The sequence below is a fragment of the Chenopodium album genome, chromosome 13 (assembly GCF_948465745.1).
Source record: "Chenopodium album chromosome 13, dcCheAlbu1.1, whole genome shotgun sequence".
Classification (NCBI taxonomy): domain Eukaryota; kingdom Viridiplantae; phylum Streptophyta; class Magnoliopsida; order Caryophyllales; family Amaranthaceae; genus Chenopodium; species Chenopodium album.
This window is the reverse complement of record NC_137846.1, coordinates 4,348,880-4,367,636: the sequence shown is the minus strand read 5'-3', so window position 1 is coordinate 4,367,636 and position 18,757 is coordinate 4,348,880. Positions and strand designations below refer to the sequence as shown.

The following is an 18,757-nucleotide window of genomic DNA, read 5'->3' as shown; positions in this document are numbered from 1 at the left end:
TTGCAGTAAACAATTGATTTCAACAATTAATTAAGGATTTTAGGGTTTAAAGATAATCTTACACAAATTTAGAAACTATCAAGAATGAAATAAACCTACCAAATCATCATTAGATAAAAAATTTACAGATCAATCAAAGCATGCATATAACTTCGAAATCATTTTTTTTTTTTTTTTGTTTTTTTTGAAACAAACTTCGAAATCAATTGGAAAAAAATATATTATAGAAAGAAAATTGGGCCAATTTGGAGGAAAGTTAGGCCAATTCAAAGGAAAAAAATAAAATCTGAAGGAAAATCAGATAATTACCAAGAAGATCCAACACAATTAAACCTAAGATTATAGAAAATAAAACCTAAATTTCTCAGAAATTAACCAATAACACAACAAATTCAAGCTAAACAAATTGAACAACCCTTGTAGAGAGATGTGGTTTCGCACAAATTCCTAGCAAACGAGCAATGAGAGCGAACAAGAAGAGAGAGAAAGCTCATGAGAAGAGAGAGAAAGCACGGGGAGAGAGAAAGATGCATTGTCGTTACTTTTTTGGATTTCAAATGACAGACTTTTTTGATGGATTTCAAATTATGAAAAATAAACTTAAGTTTAAGTGGGTTGGAATTGGGCCAATTCCAATTCTAAATTTTTTGGATTACCCAAACAAGGTGTTTGATCCAATTCCAGCATTTCAAATGAAATGCTCCATACCAAACAGGCCATAAGGGATATGTAAATGAGTATATGACCCATAGCCGTCTACCAGAGCACCAGGACAATAGATGTAAGATGCCTAAACATATCAACACAATATAGATAAGCCTAAACATATTAGTATATCACCTTACCGACTTGTTCGGAAGCGGTTATATTTTAACATATCAATATATCATTCCTTGTTGATTGAACTCTCTTTAACTTATCTATTTTAAGTGTTGCTCTCGTATATCCATCTAAAGAAATTGGGATTTTATTACTTATAGATCATTCTTATTCTATTTTCGAAATTAAACTGCATAATGAGTTCATGCTTCAAGAAATTACTGAGAAGTGACAAAAAAATAATAAAAATATATATTTTTTTTTTTCAAAAAAAGCCATTCAATTTTCTGATCTAGCATAGAAATGTCTTAGACTGGATCATCTAGCCTATTCCTAAAAATTGGCACATCAGTCATCACTCTAAAGGGTTTTACAAAAATTAGAACAGGTCATAATAATCCTTAAACGTCATCAGTTTGTGAAAAATGTCAATACTCAGCTACTCTAAGTCATTTTTCAAAAAATACTTCCTGTTGTTTCTTCCTCAGTAAACAGACGAAAAAGAGTGTTTTCTTCATCATCATGCCTTTTACTTTTATTGTCATTTACCTGAGATACGAATGCATCTGATTCTGATGAAGCATTCTTCTTAACAGATATGAACGCCACTCTCTTGTTCAATACAGAATCAGGCTTAGATGAGCTTGGAATTAGGGAAGTTACTGAGCCAGGAAGAGAACTGCCTTTCACCAGGGTGCTTTCTGTCGGTTGTAACTCATTTTCTGAACCGTGTTCTAGTACTGAAGGCAATTGAATCTGCTTAGCATTATCAATGTTATCATTGGAGATGGGTGAGGGTGATTTAACTCTTTTTCTCTTTAAGAGAAACTCTTCACTATCCTTTTCATCAGCCTTCTCGGAATCAAATTCATCATCTAAACAAACAGAAAGAAAAAGAGGATCAAAATATCATTGCTGCCAAATCTTAGGTTGAAAGTGAAACAATAACTTTGTACTTGAATCTAAATAAACAACTTTTGGGCTAATGAGGGGCACAGAGCCACAGACCCAAACAAAAACAGGGACACTCTAACGACTATGCGTGGCCAAGCACTCAAACAGAGAAAATTGTAATCTCTTAACAGTCTGGAAAAAGATAATTTCCATTGAAATATAGTTTCAGTAAAGAAATTATTCCACTTCAGGGGGAAAGGATAGGGGGAGGGGGGGTGGACACCAGCATGTTAAGGCGTTAAAGAGTGGAAGATCCAGTTAAGGGAGAGGGAATGGGGTGGACACCAACACGTTAAGGCCTCAAAGAGTGGCAACTGTATCAGAGTAGCATGTTGGATATCAGAAAATGGAAAATTGCAGAGGCCGAGGACGGGGTGGAATATTACCTTCAAGAAAAGCATCAATACTTTGATACTTTATAGATGTTCCCAGAGTTTGTACTGTTTCTGAGCTCCCACCTTGATGTATATTGCCTTTACCAGATTTTTCTACCAATACAAATTTATCCGTTTTCCAGACACATTCTAAGACGATAACTTCCTCCTCCAATGTGGGATAATACTCTCGGAAAACCTGATTCAATTATCATTGAGTTGAGTTTAGGCAAAAGGTTTGCAACAATATTAGAAAATGGAAGGAAAAAAAAAAAAACTGTGATGACTGTTACCTCCATTCCATTGTGAGTAATTTTTATGGACTGTTTATTCTGAGCAAGAGAAGAGACTTCGTTGAACACAGAAACAACATCCAGTAGCATCTGCATTGGGTAGAAAAATCAATAATACTATGATTTTTTACTTTTGCAAGAGTAAATTTAAAGTTTTTAAGTACAACTAAAACCTATATCCAAACCGCCAACAAATTTATTCTTCCTCCACCCTCACAACAGCTCATCTACTTAGCATAGTAACTTACTCAATTATTTAGACTATTTTGATCAACCAGCCAATAGCCAAGACACTAGGAAATCCCCACTAGCAAGCACCAGTTAGCTAGCAAAGCAGAGCTGAACTAGTTGTGCAAAAGCAGTACTTGCCTGGAAACAAAGTGTCATCTGTTCCCTTTCAGAGACTCCACACACCTAATGTTCACATGACAATACAAGTGCATCCCCAACCTAGGAACTTGTAATTTTGCAGGGTAACAAATAATACCAAAACAATAGGTAATTTATATAAATCAGTGAATAGAACCTATATCATCTACAGCACTTTTTGTAAGGGGGAGTAGAACAAGAGCTTATAGCATTTCATTGATGACGATGACACACAACTCAGTGTAAATCTCACAGCTGGTGTAGTTGGCATAAAGGGGGTTAAGATATACTCAACCTTACCCCTAAGTAGTCGCAGGTTTCTCAAGTAGATTCTTAAACTTAATGTTCATACTACCATCTGAGTGCTTCTTGGTGAGATGATCAAAAATTCAAAATATCTGCAAATTCCACATATATTAACAAAAACAGTATACTTCATATATAATGAAATATAATTTCAATCTTTTGCCTCACAAGCTCAACTATTAAGTAATCCAGATTTTCTTTTGCCAAGGTCAAAAGGTCCACAAAAACCATGTTTTCCTTATATCATTGAAAAATGAGAAAAATACATGAAATTTGAAGTCTTTTATCAGGAAGCAAAATGTTGAAAGACATCTGGTTACAAGTCACACAGCCTTCTGCTCTCTTAGAAATATTACAAATACTATAAAATCCAGTAATCGACTATAACAAACCTTTTTTAATTTTTTTTATTTTATTTTATTTTTTTTATTTTTTTATTTTTTTTTATGTTTAAGCAAATCACTAGTTGCTAGTTGGCTAGTAGCAACACATTAAGACAAGCTTCAGCAGATATATTAAAAATTATTAAAAGCACAATAAATCAGTCTTACCTGCTGAATCAAAACTCTGAGGCGAGCCAGCAGAGCAAGAATCATTACAGAGAACCCCATGAAAAATGAACGAGCGAGCAAAGTAGATATATCACTGTAAGAAGGTCAAGGAACGACGGAAGTTTCCAAAAAAAGATATTAAAAAAAACGCAGTAATAAATTGTGCGAATCATATAGCAAAAGATCCTACTAAAACAGGAAAAATGAACGAACGAGAGAATCTCTGGAATCTAGATGTGAGCTGACAAGATCTAATAGATAATTTGATATTGCATCTAAGTAAAACACAAAGGATACGTAGCTGCCTTCAGTATAGGCTCGACCATCTGCAGCAGCAAAATTTACTACAGTATAAGAATAGGTCATCAGCAAGTAATCCTTAAATAGCTGTCAGCTATAGAGCAATTTCTTCAACATCAAAGATTCATTGAAGTTCAAGAACACCTCCCTCCACCCCTCCCCCCCAACACACACACACACACACACAAAAACAAAAACAAAAACAAAAAAAAAAAAAAAAAAAAAAAAAAAAAAAGGAGATTTTGCTTGAGAAGAAGCAGCGAAGCATCTTACAAGACATGATAACACTAGGAAACATAATATTTCACACCTCAGATAGCAATCGTGCTGCCCCATGAAGACGTTCCATGAAATTAAATTTTACACCGTCACATTTCCTCCTTTTCAAACTGTCAAACAAAGAATTGAACAAGTAGATGTCATACACCAAATGGCTATCTATACTAACTAATTTTCTTTCTCAGCCTTAGACACATTAATTTTTAATGACTAAGTATGTACACTCAGTTTTCTCTTAAGATGATCATAGCAAATTTGCAAGAATGACATAGACTCTAAAAGCACAAGGAAAGAAAATCCAAATACCCGGATATATGATATTTAACATGGTGTATAAACTTATAAAACATATTATTTGCAATATAATACACTAGAACCTCCTAAAGTCCTAAGCAGAGGAAGAAGAGGAGCGAGTTGCATTTCCCTATCCTAACAATTAACCTCTCTCAAACCTTAGTTCTATATGAAGACATCACCCTCTCCATGAGGCATCTTTGTCTACTTCCCCACCCTCTGAAGTCGAACAAAACAATTCATTTTGTAGAGGATTGTGCATATTTCCAATATTAGATATATGGAGACATTAAACTCGGAAAAATGCAAGAAAAGATTTGTCAATTCTTTAATAATGGATTTCATAGGCAAAATTATTCACAGTTCCTTACCTTTCAAGAAGATTTGCCTTTTGTTTAGCTTTTCTTCCAGTAATAACATAGAAACATGAATCTAAAAGCTCCTCCAACTGAGCTGAATGTAAAAGTTTTAGGTCCCTCCTTACCTAGCAACACAAAGCGAATCAGTGGAATGTGATACCTTATACCGCGAAAGTCCAGCAGTCAAACACAATAATAATAAGTTAATAACAGAAAAGTAAAAAAATCAGTAAAATAAAAAATTGAGTAGTATGTGTAAATTACAAAATACATTTAGAAGATCAACCTTCAAAAGGTACTGAAAATACGAGCATCGCCGATGCTGATTCTTGTTCTTATAAATGATCCGGTCAAGAATTCCGGATTCTGCTTGCAATTGACACAGGAAAGACTTCACTCTGTCCTCAACTTGTGCAGCCATTAGAGCTCTACACCGACGATTTTCAATGAATTAAACCTAAAAATTACCAAAAGCATAATTGATTATACATACACTAATACCTAACTGAAGTAATTGGAGTGTATAACAGTATAAACTAATTGAAATAAAAATTTGATTTCCTCTTTAAACTAACTGTTGAAATCCTAATATCTCGTTGAATTGACAGAAACTAGTATGAAGTATGAAGATAATCTGATTATGAATTGAGAAATTAGCAGTTGCAAAAGAAGTTTACCTTTGGAATTTTGAAGAAGCAGATGATCAACCTAGGCGAGCAACAAAGAGAAGAAGCGGTAGAGAAGCAGCTCGCCAACGACGGCAGGCGAGGCGGTAAACAGAAAACTCCGGCGACCAATGGCAGTTCCGGTTAGTGGGAGTGACGGTGGTAACGGCGGCTGGGGTTTCTGTGGTCGGGTGTTAGAGGAGAGAGAAAAAAGAGAGTGAAAATGGAAGTTTTATTATTAATTCATTTTTAATTGAAAAGATCTTTTTATTTTTAATAAATTGCAGCAGGAGCTGCTGCCTTGCGCTATGGACCGCAATTGATGGTGCGCTTTGGCTATGCAAATGAATGGGTGGAGACTGGAGACTGGAGACTGATGCTCTCGGAGTCTCGGTGTTGTTCAACCGGTTTATAATGCGGGTGACGGTCGAGTTCTAGTGTTTCCTAGTGTACAATGATATTAGACGTTTATATTGTTACTTCAATTTTATTTACTAAGTACAGAGTATATTTCTCATGTTAAGAGAGCAAGCGATATTGTTGCCTACCTCATGTCTAATTAAGATACAAAATTATAAATGATAGCTCGTAGTTAGTTTGTATGAACTTCTTTCCTCAAAATGTTCTCACTTTGACGAATTATGATTTACAATTTGGCAAATTTCGATTTACTAAAGTAATGCAAACTAACTTTTCCTTAAAAACCAAAAAAAAAAAATTAGTTTTAACAAAAGTGTTAGCAAAAATTTAAATCAAAGTCACATTTCACAAATTGTAAAAGCTTAGGGCTACCATTGTTCATTGAAAATCATGAAAAATTTTGGCTACTAATGATAAAAGTGAAAATATACGCATACCGATTAAAATTTCTCAATGTCAATCCATATTTTGAATTTCCTCGGTTTCTAATAATAGCATCCATTTTTACTCCATTCGATTTTTACACTATATATATTTTGATTATATTTATTTTTAGGGAAATTATAACATATAACCCTGTCTTTTATACATTTTTCTTATATAACCTTGGCAACACAAGCAAAGAAGAAACAGCCAGAGATAAAAAAAAAAAAAAAAAGGTTAAATATAATTTCTAAGGTCTGAATAAAATCATTTGACGCATAACACTCTTTAATATCGTCCCATGAATATATTTTTATAGCCTTTTTACGTTTATAATGTAGAGGAGAATGCATAGTGTTATTTGTTTCATAGGTTTTTTTTTCAAGATTTTTATGATTATGTGAACTTTACAATATTACTTAGGCCCTGTTTAGTTCGCCTTATATTTGCTTATCTGAATTTATCTGGTCTAATCTAATCTGGTCTGGTCTGATCTGAATGTCAGATTTGACCAAACTTTGACCTAAAATATACGATAATTTATACGGAAAAAATATATCAAATGGGGTCTTGTTAGAATCGTAATAATGTGTATTTTATTAATATGTGATTTTAAGAATTTTTTTCATTACGAAATTAAAGATATTTAGCGATAAAATACTGCAACATAAAACAATGATCTAATATGAACTTATTTTTTCTGATATGAACTTATTTTTTTTGAAATAAGTAAAAATAAGGTGAACTAAACAAGGCCTTATACACAAATTTGGGTGTTTTTTAAATGGGAGATCAAAGAAATGTATCATTGCTTGTTGATGATTTGGATGTTACGGATCAAAATAACTAGAGCACGGATTGGATTTTTAATTTTTTTTTAACATATTTATGTACGTGAAATTTAGAATTGGAGTTTTTAACCAAAACGACTACATTACTAAATATATATATATATATATATATATATTTTTTTACGATAAGAAGAAGGACTCTGGCTGAACCTCAACCCTCATAGTTTTTTTTTTGTCTAATATTTATGGGTCAGACACTTTAAAAATAAAGGGAAAAGGATAATGGATCCTCCACCCTAACAATGCCACTAGTGGCTATTACAATTTACACCCTCAACCTCAACCTCAAGGTTAGAACTCTTGAAAGGTACAAGCTTAGCTTGGTACAAAATGACCATATTACAGAATATTCAGATCAAATTTTTACTCAAGAACACCCGACTTGACACCTCAATTCAAACTTACCAAGTGGAGCCATTAACAGTAGAACTAGAACACCTTGTCAAGAAGAGAGGAACGATGATATGAAAGTATGATCCTTCTTTAGTCTTTAATCTTTCATATTTTGATTTTCATACCAAACACATAGAGATAAACTGGGAATGAAGATAACATGTACACCTACTGCTGCTGCTGCTTCCTTCTTTCATGGCGGTAAAGGTAATTATGCCCTTCTTCCTGTTCTTCCTTTCTGCTATTCATCTTTTCAATTTCATTCCCGATGTTTTTCCTCTTATCAAACTTTTTCTGCTACTGAAAACCGTCATTTGATTATCAATTCTGTTAAACATCACTGCAAATTAGGGTTTTCCGATCTTAAATTTCCACTTTCTCTCTTCCATCAATTGACTTCTTTACGTCCTCTTCCTTCTCTCATAGTTTTCAGTCAGCTTTTCACTACCATTTCCAAATTGAAACACCTTCATCCTCACTCCACCATTATTTCTCTTTCCAGGCATATTGAATTACTGGGTATTCCACCTGATTTGCATTCGTTGAGTATTCTTGCCAATTGCTACTGTCATTTAGGCCGCGTTGATTTCGGTTTTTCTCTAATGGCTAAATCCCTTAAACTTGGTTACCCCCCTAATTATTATACCTTTAACACCTTAATCAATGGTTATATCATTAATGATAACCTCCCTCAAGCTGCTCAATTGTTGAATAAGATTGTTAAGCTTGGGTTTCAACCCAATGTTGTTACCTATGGTGCTATTTTCAAAGGCCTCTGTAGAATCGGCGACAATGATAGTGCTCTCACTTTGTTGAAGAAAATGCGTTCTGCTGGTCCTTGTAAGCCTGACCTTGTCATATATAACACTATTATTGATAGTCTCTGTAAGGACAGGCTATTACAACAAGCTATGGACCTTTTCTCCGCTATGAAACCTGAGGGCATTCAACCCGATGTAGTCACCTATAATACTTTGATTCGAGGCCACTACAATTCTGGATGCAGGGAAGTGGCCAAGGCTTTGTTGACTGAGATGCTAAAGAACAACATAGCACCAGATGTTAAAACCTACAACATGCTTGTTGACATGTTTTGTAAAGATGGTAATGTTGTGGAAGCAGAAGCCATACTGCAGCGCATGACTGACAAAGGTGTATCGCCAAACATCATTACTTACAATGCTTTACTTGATGGCTATTGTTTGCGTGGTCAGATGGAAGATGCTGAGAAGGTACTTGATAGCATGGCCCAAAATGGTTGTGAGCTTGATCTTGTAAGTTTGAATACTATGATCAATGGATATGTCAAACTCAAAAACATTGACAAGGCTCTTACTGTATTAGAAAACATGTTTCAGAAAGAGATAACACCGGATGTTGTTAGCTATAGCACTCTTATTGATGGCTTGTCTAAAGCCAATAGATTTACACTTGCACACCAGTTGTTCACCGATATGCAAGCTCACGGAATTACTCCTAATGTTGTTACATATAGTTCATTGCTTGATGGCCTATGTAAAAGGGAACAACTTGATGAGGCAATTGCATTACTTGAAGATATGGATGATAAAGGTATTAAGCCTAATACTGTCACTTACAATATCCTAATTGACAGCTTGTGTGAGGCCGGGAAATTAAGAGATGCAGCAAAAATCTTCTCTGATCTTGTGTCAAAGGGCCTGCAACCGGATTGTAAAACATACACTACCATGATTAAAGGCTTCTGCAAGAAAGGGCTCATGAGTGAAGCTGCTCAATTATTAAGCAAAATGGAGGAAGATGGTAGCCCCCCTGATGGTTGTACCTATAATACGATCATCCGAGGGTACATTCTTGATAATGACTTGTCAAATGCACTACACTATCGTGACATTATGGTTAGCAAAGGATTTGAAGCTGATGCGGAAACTTTCTCGTTGTTTGTTAGCCTTTTGCCTTCTGGTAACTTAAGTGACTCATCAAAGGACCTGCTCCAAAAACTTACAAATTAACTTGAGGCTAGCTGTTCTTGTTTAAGTATCTTATTTATCTTTCTATCACATAATATCATGACAAGCAGTTATAGTCCAATTCTCGTATCATTAGTCAAGTTACTTTATACATAAGAATCTATTAGATATTAGAGTTATGTTTGAATGTGTTTTTTATATTTGTATTTCTCTTACTTATTTAAGTTGCATTATGACTAGCAAAAGAAGTGGATTTGCAACGTGAATAAAGAGGGTATGGCAATATGCAAGTAACTGGGATGACCACCGTTGATTTTCTTCTCTGTGTTTCAGCCTTCAGTCTGTAACCCATATCGACAATCAGGTCCATTTTATGTTCTTATGTGTGCTTGAACTGCAGAGACTGTCAAATATAATGTTTTGGGTCATATTGAATGATAAAACTTGTAGAAAGCATGTACATTGAATCATTGATGACAAACACAGAACATATTTTGTCACTCTATCTGAAAAAACTTGAAATCCTGATTCGAGTAAATGAAGATGCAGTGGCTGAGCATCATAAGATCGTTGAATTTACCAGTCTTTGGAACACAATATCCACAAATTAATTAGATTGTATATGCACATTATTCTGATGTGTCTATTGTCCCATTTTGCTCCTCTCTTTTGAAAAGTGTTAAGAGGCCTTGGAGCAATACCCACTCTAAATGCTTAGTATAGCATTTCCTCCCTTCCCATGCTGACTTTCAGTAGATTTGTCAGCCAAGAGAAGAGTTGATTGCTGGAATATTTGAGGTTGCTGGATATGCCATGGTATTGTTGCTCAGTTTATTGTATGATCTATTTTTGGGTTTCGTTTTTTAAGTCTTGGCTTGCATTCTCTAGCTTTTCAGTTTTCTTATACCATGCATTTCCTTGTGGTGGATATCTGAGAAAACTTGAATTGTTTGAACATAACATCAATAGAGTTTTATATGACTGAGGGATATGAGATAGGAGTTTTATGATTAAGGGATATGAGAAAGTATCTGCCAGACTAGAAGGATAGATGGTGTTTTTAGATGTTGGAATTTCAGTCGTTACTGCACTAAAAATTTCGGTCATTAACTGCACTTGAAATTTCATGAAAAAGGGTAAAGCATCAGATTGCAGGGTAATTTGGAAGATGTCATCAAAACAAAGAGATGGTAGCTATTTCTTGACTTTAATCCCACGTCCAAACCTATGGGAGACTTTAGCAGTAGGTGAAGTTACAAATTTCCCATAAACTTATTTGTTTATATTTTGGATTTGTGGGTACCATTTTTGAGTTTTCAAATTTAAGAATTGATGCTTGGTTGAATACTACTTTTGTATCTTTCGGTTAATCTATGCTCTGCTTTCCAATTTATGTTTCTGTTTTCTATGTTCACTAAAGCCTGATGTGAGCTTGTTGACTCATCTTTTGTTCTGGAAGTTTTATTTGCATGGTAATTTTTTTTTTAGAAAAAAGAAGTTAACATCTACTATAGGAGCATTGAGCATCTGCCTATCTCACCCTTTTTTTTTTGGACAGTAGACTTAAACTACTGGATAAGTGAGTAACAGATGATAGGATGCGATAGTTATTTTAATTTTGGTCTTCTGCAGTTGGAAATCTGATAATATAGATTGAGAACATCAAGTTTCAGAGACTTTTTAAATTGATACAGATCAAATCTATTGCCGGGCTGTACATAAGTTGCCATCTTTCTGGCTTTCTGTTGCATAAGTGGGTATTTTGTAGTACTTAATGAACATATATTTATTTCCTAACTCTATTTTGTATCACGCTTCATGCTCATTCCCCTCTGTCAATGGACGGCCTGCTAAAGAAGTTCATGAAATGACTTGAAAAAAAGATGACATTAACCATGGTTTATTTTTAGATCTGAATTCTGCTTTGGATGTATCGACTGTTGTCATGAAGCTCCTTATTTGTTTGATTTGAAATTCCTGAAATGATATTGCAGTCCACAGATGACAAATACTCTGGCTTGCAATGCTTTTGCTTTATTTATTGTTAACTTTGAACTCATGTCCATGAAGTTTTGGTACTTGGCAGATTGCATTTTATTTTGTGACTAGTATATTTGGTCCAAGCTCCCTATGTTTTGTCGTTCTATTAGGTTGGATGAATTTTTTGGTGAGTGCTTGTGTATGTTTTTGTGTCAAATGCTTCGTATTAATGTGGTTTTTCTTAACATGAGCCTGTAAAACTTAGTTCACGGGCTGGTTGTTTCGTTATACATCAACCTCTATAGCTCTATCAAACAAAAGGAATCTGAAGAGAAAACATGCATAACCCATTCACCATCATAAATAAGTGGGAAACCTGTTCATTCAAACTCTTCTTCCCTTGAACTTCTATCCTAAATTTATATTTTGTACTTGCTAGAATGCTAGTTGCTATAGTATAACGATATATAAGAATGGTAACTAACCCTTGAGCTGTAGTATCACAATGTTACTCTAATACTCCGCACTAGAAGCGAAATAATCTTTCATTTGACTCATTTTCCTTTTTTTTTGTTACCCCCTTACTCAACCATTATATCTAGGAGGAAGCTTGAGGAAGAGAGATTTTAAAGTTCACAGTTGTGAATTTGTGATGATGCTGAATACCTTGAAGATAACGCCTCATTGCCAACGCAGTGTCTTTCCATTCCTTGTTGCAACAATCACAACCATCATTTTCTGTTTCCTCAGAAAAACCACTAGTAAAAACCCTATCTTTCGAAAGAGATCGAAAATCCCTGTCTTTTGAGGGCGATGTTATTATAACGTAAAAAAATAAATAAATAAAAATGATTGAGCCTTTCCACCGATAAAATTCGATGAAAGTCCTTCTAAAATAAACCATAAAAGCTAGAGTTTCATAATATATATTTTAAAACTTATTTAAATATTACTCCCTCCGTTTTTTTTATATACATCACTTGCATTTACACGGAGTTTTAGGAAAGTTATTTGCTTTAATATTATATTGTGCAAGTGGGGCAAGTGGGTGATTAATTTATTTTGATAAAAGTACAATGTGGGTCATGAAATAGATAGTTTGTAAGAGAGATTGATTTATACTTCTTCTGTTTCTTTTTAGTTGACACGTTTCTTTAGTCATGTTTGTCAATGCACAAATGCCTTAATATATTTAATTTTCGATAAGCAAAAATTATAAAAATTTGATATCTAGAAAATATATATAGTGACGATTCTAACAAGATCCTACATCATTATATTTTTCATTACATATAAATCACAAAACACGGCCAAAGGGAAATGTGTGAATAGTGTTAAAGTCAAAAAGTGTTAACTAATAATAAACGGAGGTAGGGCCTGTTCTCATTGACTGAATTGAGCTGAACTGAACTTAGACCCTGTTCTCATCATATTATTTTCAGTTCAGCTCCTAATTTCCTTCTCTCGTAAAATATTCATTTCAGTTCAGTTCAGCTCTAATAAGTTCAGTTCAATTCAGCTCATTTCAGTCAATGAGAACATGCCCTTATTAGAGCTGAGTTGAGCTAAACTAAACTGAACTTATTAATTGGTGATTTTTAACTACAAATTAATGATTTTTGATTATTTATTATTATATATATGTGTATATACAAATATACATATTAAAATATTTAAGAAAAATATACTGTATAATTAAAATATTTATGAAAAATATATTAAAAACATGAAACCCCAAAACATTTTAAAAATATATACTATCTAATTAAAAAAATAAAATATTAAAATGACAGAAGAACACAAAACTTTTTTTAAAAAATTAACAAAATTAAAAAAATAAAATAATAATAAAAAAAACAAAACACTGGAACAAAAGCAACAGAGGCAACGACCATTCCTTCACTTTATTATTCCCACTAATACAAGGCCTAACCCCATTATTATTATTGTTATTGTTATTGTTGTTATTGTTATTGTTGTTATTATTGTTATTATTCTTCTTCTTCTTATTGTTATTATTATTATTATTTTTTTTATTTTTTTATTGTTATTATTATTATTATTATTATAAAAATAACAAAAAACCTACAAAGTCAATTAATTTACAAGAAATTGGTGGGGTACCGAGATACAATTTGGGCCCCTATCCCTCTAGCTATAGCGAACCGATCCTGTTGAAGATGTGAGCAGCTGCACGAGCACCAATATCCCGAGTTTTAGCGAACGCCTGAACCCGCTTCAGCAACGCAGTAGCATTCTTCTCTGATTCCCTCAACAAAGAAAAAGAGAAATGAAGAAAACCATAGCCAATAGCCCTGCAACACGCCCCATACTTGTCCCGCTACTGTTGAGCCGTCGCCAACACAATACGACCATTGACAAAGTCAGACAACCCAGATTGTGTCAATGGTGAAGACCCCGTCAAGTCAAACGTACATCAAGACCTCTATCTCAGGAATAAAGCAACACATCTGCTGGTCGAAGTGCTCCGTCGTTTCCTCCAGTCAATCCAACGTTAACCTCCTTTCTTGCAGAAATTTCAGACTGAAAACAAATATCAACAAGGGTGTCACGAACAACATTGTGCCGATGTTTAATACCCATCATCCTAGCACAAGACATTGCATGATCCCCATAAATATCCCCATCAAAAACCCTTGAGCAAGCAGAACACGGTGTCGAAACGGAGAACAAAGGAACACCAACCGGTAGCAAAGAGCACAACGGTAAGTCTTACCATTCATAGTCTGACCCAAACCTGATATCAGGACCGTCCGCAACCAGGCCGAAGTGTGATCCCCCTGCTGGGACTTCCATAAGGCAACCTGACGCGGAGATAAGGAGAAAGTGGAATCCGCAGATGCAGTGACCTTCGTGAAATAATTATCTGCCAGTTTTTTCATGAGTTTGGGGGCAGCGATCTTACTCGAGTTACTTAAAAGGTCAGTCTCCACAGTCTATAAAAAAGACTAAGAGCACCATCGAAGGCCGATCCTGGATCAACAATACCAGAATTACGAAGAAGCGTAGCCTGTAGATTAGAAGACTGCAGACGCGACGCAAGGAAAGCATAGTGCAGAACATCACCCGCCGAATAGATACCCAAACCACCACAAGCAAAAGGTAAGGTGGCAAGTCGCCATTGCCAATCACCAAAACCAGGCCCCGAAGTAGTTACAATGCGCTCTAAAGAAGCTCGAAGGGCCATATCAAAAGAAATGTGCGTCGTTTCAAAAAGACGAGGAGGACAAGTGCGCATAGCAAAGTAAAGTTTTGAAACCCCAGTACACGCACGAAGAAGTAACAACTCACATTGGGGATTATCGAGCTTAGCGACATCGTCCATTAGCACAATGGTCTTCGATACTCTCTGCGAAATAAGCTCACCACAGAAAGAGGAATCAGCACTGACAGGACCACCCAACAACTTAACACCATGCACAAGACGACCAATATGTGGAGGAAAGACACCCACGAGATGGCTACAAGGATCCTATTATTATTGTTATTGTTATTGTTATTATTACTACTACTATTACCACTACTACTATTATTACTAGTACTAATATTATTACTACTATTATTATTACTACTATTATTACTACTATTACTACTACTACTACTACTACTACTACTACTACTACTACTACTACTACTATTATTATTATTATTATTATTATTATTATTGTAATATAAGTTTAAAAGTATGAAATTTGGCTTTATTTCATTAGCAATATCATTAGACATAAACTGAACTGAAAATAATCTGATGAGAACAAGCCCGTAGTATAATTATATAAGTGGGGACCATGAAAGAGAGAAATGCTAAAATATTTTGGGTGGTATATTATAAAAGAAAGAGAAATAATAAAATATAGTTTAAAGTTACCAAAATTAGATATGATGCATTTAAAAAAAAAAACACCCCAAAATGAAAAGTGATGTATTTTAAAAAAAACGGAGGGGGTATTATTATTATTATTATTATAAACTAATAAAGGTCTCTACTAACACGATGGCCTATTAAGTAGCTAGATGCCTAAATGGAATGCAAGCGAAAACTCATAGCTTGTTTGTATGGACATTTTCCCCAAAAGCATCAACGCTTTGGCAAAAAATGATTTGATTTAATATATGCCGGCCTAACGTTTTCCCTAAAAAAAAAAAAAAAATTGAAAGTTAGGAAACCACACAATTATTGGGGCCTTGGGGGGAGCCCCAGTTGATCTATTAGATGAACAAATTTTGTCAATCTATACTTAGTCACTATTTACTCATGCTTAGTCGTCAAAGTAGACATTAATATTCCATTGAAGCTTCAACCTTCCTTCCACCGACACCTCCCACTTCCTTCCACCGCCACCACCAATTCCACCAAGCCGACACCATTTGCATCACCTCCTCATTCCACCAACACCACCTGCATCGTCTCCACCTTTCACCGAAACCATCATCTTCTACCGACGACACACTTCAACAAAAAGATGGTGATGGTAATCATACTCATGCTTTTACCAAATTATCCTGCACGGAGTACTATATTCTCACAAATTCAAACTTACTTCGTACTTCGTTTTTGTTGTACTGTACACCGTATTTGGTGGAACCATACAACTGAATTTATTTTCGTTTTTCCTTCTCACTTCTCAGGATTATTACAGGAAATTTCAGCATCTTCATTGGAGAAGATGAAGATTAAAGCTCTGTCTTTTAATGGCGGTACTTCTCTTATTTCTTCCCCCTTTCCTTTTTATTTTCGATATTCTTCCAACTTTTCCACTAAAATTGATGATCCTCGTCACCTGTTTCTCGATTCTGTTAGAGATCATTGCAAATTAGGGTTTTCCGATCTCAAATTTCCCCTTTCCCTCTTCAATCAATTGATCTCTTTGCGTCCTCTTCCTTCTGTTATCGTTTTCAACCACTGCCATTTCCAAATTGAAACGCCTTCATCCTCATTCCACCATTATCTCTCTTTCAGGGCAGCTTGAATTTCTGGATTTTCCACCCGATAAGCATTGATTGGGTATTCTTTCCAATTGTTATTGTCATTTAGGCCGCGTTGATTTCGGGTTTTCTCTCAGTGCTAAATCCCTTAAACTTGGTTATCCCCCAAATGATTATACCTTTAACACCTTAATCAATGGTTTTATCATTAATGATAAACTCCCTCAGGCTGCTCAATTGTTGAATAAGATTGTTAAGCTTGGCTTCCAACCCGATATTGTTACATATGGTGCTATTTTCAAAGGCCTTTGTAGAATCGGCAACAATGATGCTGCTCTCACTTTGCTTACCAAAATGCATTCTAGAGGTCATTGTATACCCAACCGTGTCATATATAACACTATTATTGCTATGTCCTTAATAATAAGCTCCCTCAAGCTGCTCAATTATTGAATAAGATTGTCAACTTAGGTTTCCAACCTGATATTGTTTCTTATGGTGCTATTTTCAAAGGCCTTTGTAGAATTGGCGACAATGCCAGTGCTCTCACTTTGCTTACCAAAATGCAGTCTGCTTCTCATTGTAAGCCTGGTCTTGTCATATACAACACTATTATTGATAGTCTCTGTAAGGACAGGCTATTACAACAAGCTATGGACCTTTTCTCCGCTATGAAATACGAGGGCATTCAACCCGATGTTGTCACCTATAATACTTTGATTCGAGGCTTCTACAATTCTGGATGCAGGGTAGAGGCTAAACGTGTGTTGACTGAGATGTTAGAGAGCAACATAGCTCCAAATGTTAACACCTATAGCATGCTGGTTGACATGTTTTGTAAAGATGGTAATGTTGAGGAAGCACAAGCCACACTGCAGCTCATGACTCACAAAGGTGTAGCTCCTGACATCATTACTTACAATGCTTTACTTGATGGTTATTGTTTGCGTGGTCAGATGAGAGATGCAAAAAAGATACTTGATATCATGGCCCAAAAAGGTTGTGAGCCTGATCTAGTAAGTTTTAGTACTATGATCAATGGATATGTCAAACTCAAAAACATTGACAGGGCTCTTACTATATTACAAAATATGTTTCAGAAAGGGATAACACCGACCGTTGTAACCTATTGCACTCTTATTGATGGCTTGTGTAAAGCCAATAGACTTACACTTGCACGCCAGTTGTTCACGGATATGCAAGTTCACGGAGTTACTCCTGATGTTGTCACGTACAGTTCATTGCTTGATGGCCTATGTAAAAGTAAACAGCTTGATGAGGCAGTGACATTACTTGAAGATATGGAGGATAATGGTGTTATGCCTGATATTGTCACTTACAACATCCTTATGGACAGCTTGTGTGAGGCTGGACGATTAAAAGATGCAGCAAAATTCTTCTCTGATCTTGTATCCAAGGGTCTGCAACCTAATTGTAGAACGTACACTATAATGATTAAAGGCTTCTGCAAGGAAGGGCTCATGAGTGAAGCTGCTCAATTATTAAGCAAGATGGAGGAAGATGGTAGCTTTCCCAATGGTTGTACTTATAATACAATCATTCGGGGATATATTCACAATAATGACTTGTCAAATGCATTATACTAACGCGACATCATGGTGAGCAAAGGATTTGAAGCTGATGCTGACACTTTCTCATTGTTTGTTCGCCTTTTGCCTTCCGGTAACTTAATTACTTAAGTGACTCATCCAAGGACCTACTTCAAAAACTTACAAATTAACTTATTCTATCACTTTTTGAAGTATTGTACTAATGAAGCTAGGAACTCTATTATATAATTCCTGTATCTAGCTATGACCTTTATTATGGAGTTATATTTGAATGTGTGTATGTTTTGTTTGTCTTAACTATTCACATTATGATTAGCAAAAGTAGTGGATTTGCAACACGAAGAAAGAGGGAATGCAAGTAACTGGGATGACCACCATGACTTTCTTCTCTGTGTTTCTGCCTTCAGTTTGTAACCCATACCAACAGTCCATTTTATTTTCCTTATGTGTGCTTGAACTGTAGAGACTGTCAAATACAATGTTCCGGAACATAGTGAAAGGTAAACTTGTAGAAAAGCATGTACATTGTTGACAGAAACAGAACATTTTTTGGCACTCTTTATCCGAAAGACTAGAAAGTAGAAATCTTGATCTGAATAAAAGAAGATGAGTTGTAGTAGCTGTTTAGCTGATCCTTACTGCAATGTTGAATTCCCCAGT

At 35.1% G+C, this 18,757-nt stretch overlaps 3 protein-coding genes across 4 annotated transcripts; 2 read left to right on the top strand and 1 right to left on the bottom strand.

The window, feature by feature from the left end:
• Positions 1-1,004: 1,004 nt before the first annotated feature.
• Positions 1,005-5,944, bottom strand: LOC145576033 (uncharacterized). 2 transcript variants are annotated; one of them, XM_081633821.1, is made up of 9 exons: positions 5,576-5,944; positions 5,185-5,326; positions 4,911-5,023; positions 4,277-4,355; positions 3,964-3,992; positions 3,667-3,760; positions 2,441-2,530; positions 2,160-2,346; positions 1,005-1,694 (listed from the first exon to the last, which is right to left on the bottom strand). In XM_081633821.1, the coding sequence occupies exons 2-9, from the start codon at positions 5,317-5,319 to the stop codon at positions 1,276-1,278; spliced, it is 1,146 nt and encodes a 381-aa protein (XP_081489947.1). In that variant the 5' UTR covers positions 5,320-5,326; positions 5,576-5,944; the 3' UTR covers positions 1,005-1,275. The 2 variants fall into 2 exon arrangements, with proteins under 2 accessions (XP_081489947.1, XP_081489946.1); XM_081633820.1 differs by having other exon boundaries at positions 1,007-1,694; positions 5,185-5,355; positions 5,576-5,943.
• A 1,697-nt stretch (positions 5,945-7,641) lies between these two features.
• LOC145576032 (uncharacterized) lies at positions 7,642-9,772 on the top strand. The gene has a single exon (XM_081633819.1). The coding sequence runs from the start codon at positions 7,800-7,802 to the stop codon at positions 9,639-9,641; it is 1,842 nt and encodes a 613-aa protein (XP_081489945.1). The 5' UTR covers positions 7,642-7,799; the 3' UTR covers positions 9,642-9,772.
• A 6,117-nt stretch (positions 9,773-15,889) lies between these two features.
• LOC145576031 (uncharacterized) lies at positions 15,890-18,361 on the top strand. The gene is made up of 3 exons (XM_081633818.1): positions 15,890-16,072; positions 16,230-16,298; positions 17,040-18,361. The coding sequence occupies exons 2-3, from the start codon at positions 16,268-16,270 to the stop codon at positions 18,131-18,133; spliced, it is 1,125 nt and encodes a 374-aa protein (XP_081489944.1). The 5' UTR covers positions 15,890-16,072; positions 16,230-16,267; the 3' UTR covers positions 18,134-18,361.
• The last annotated feature ends 396 nt before the right edge of the window (positions 18,362-18,757 follow it).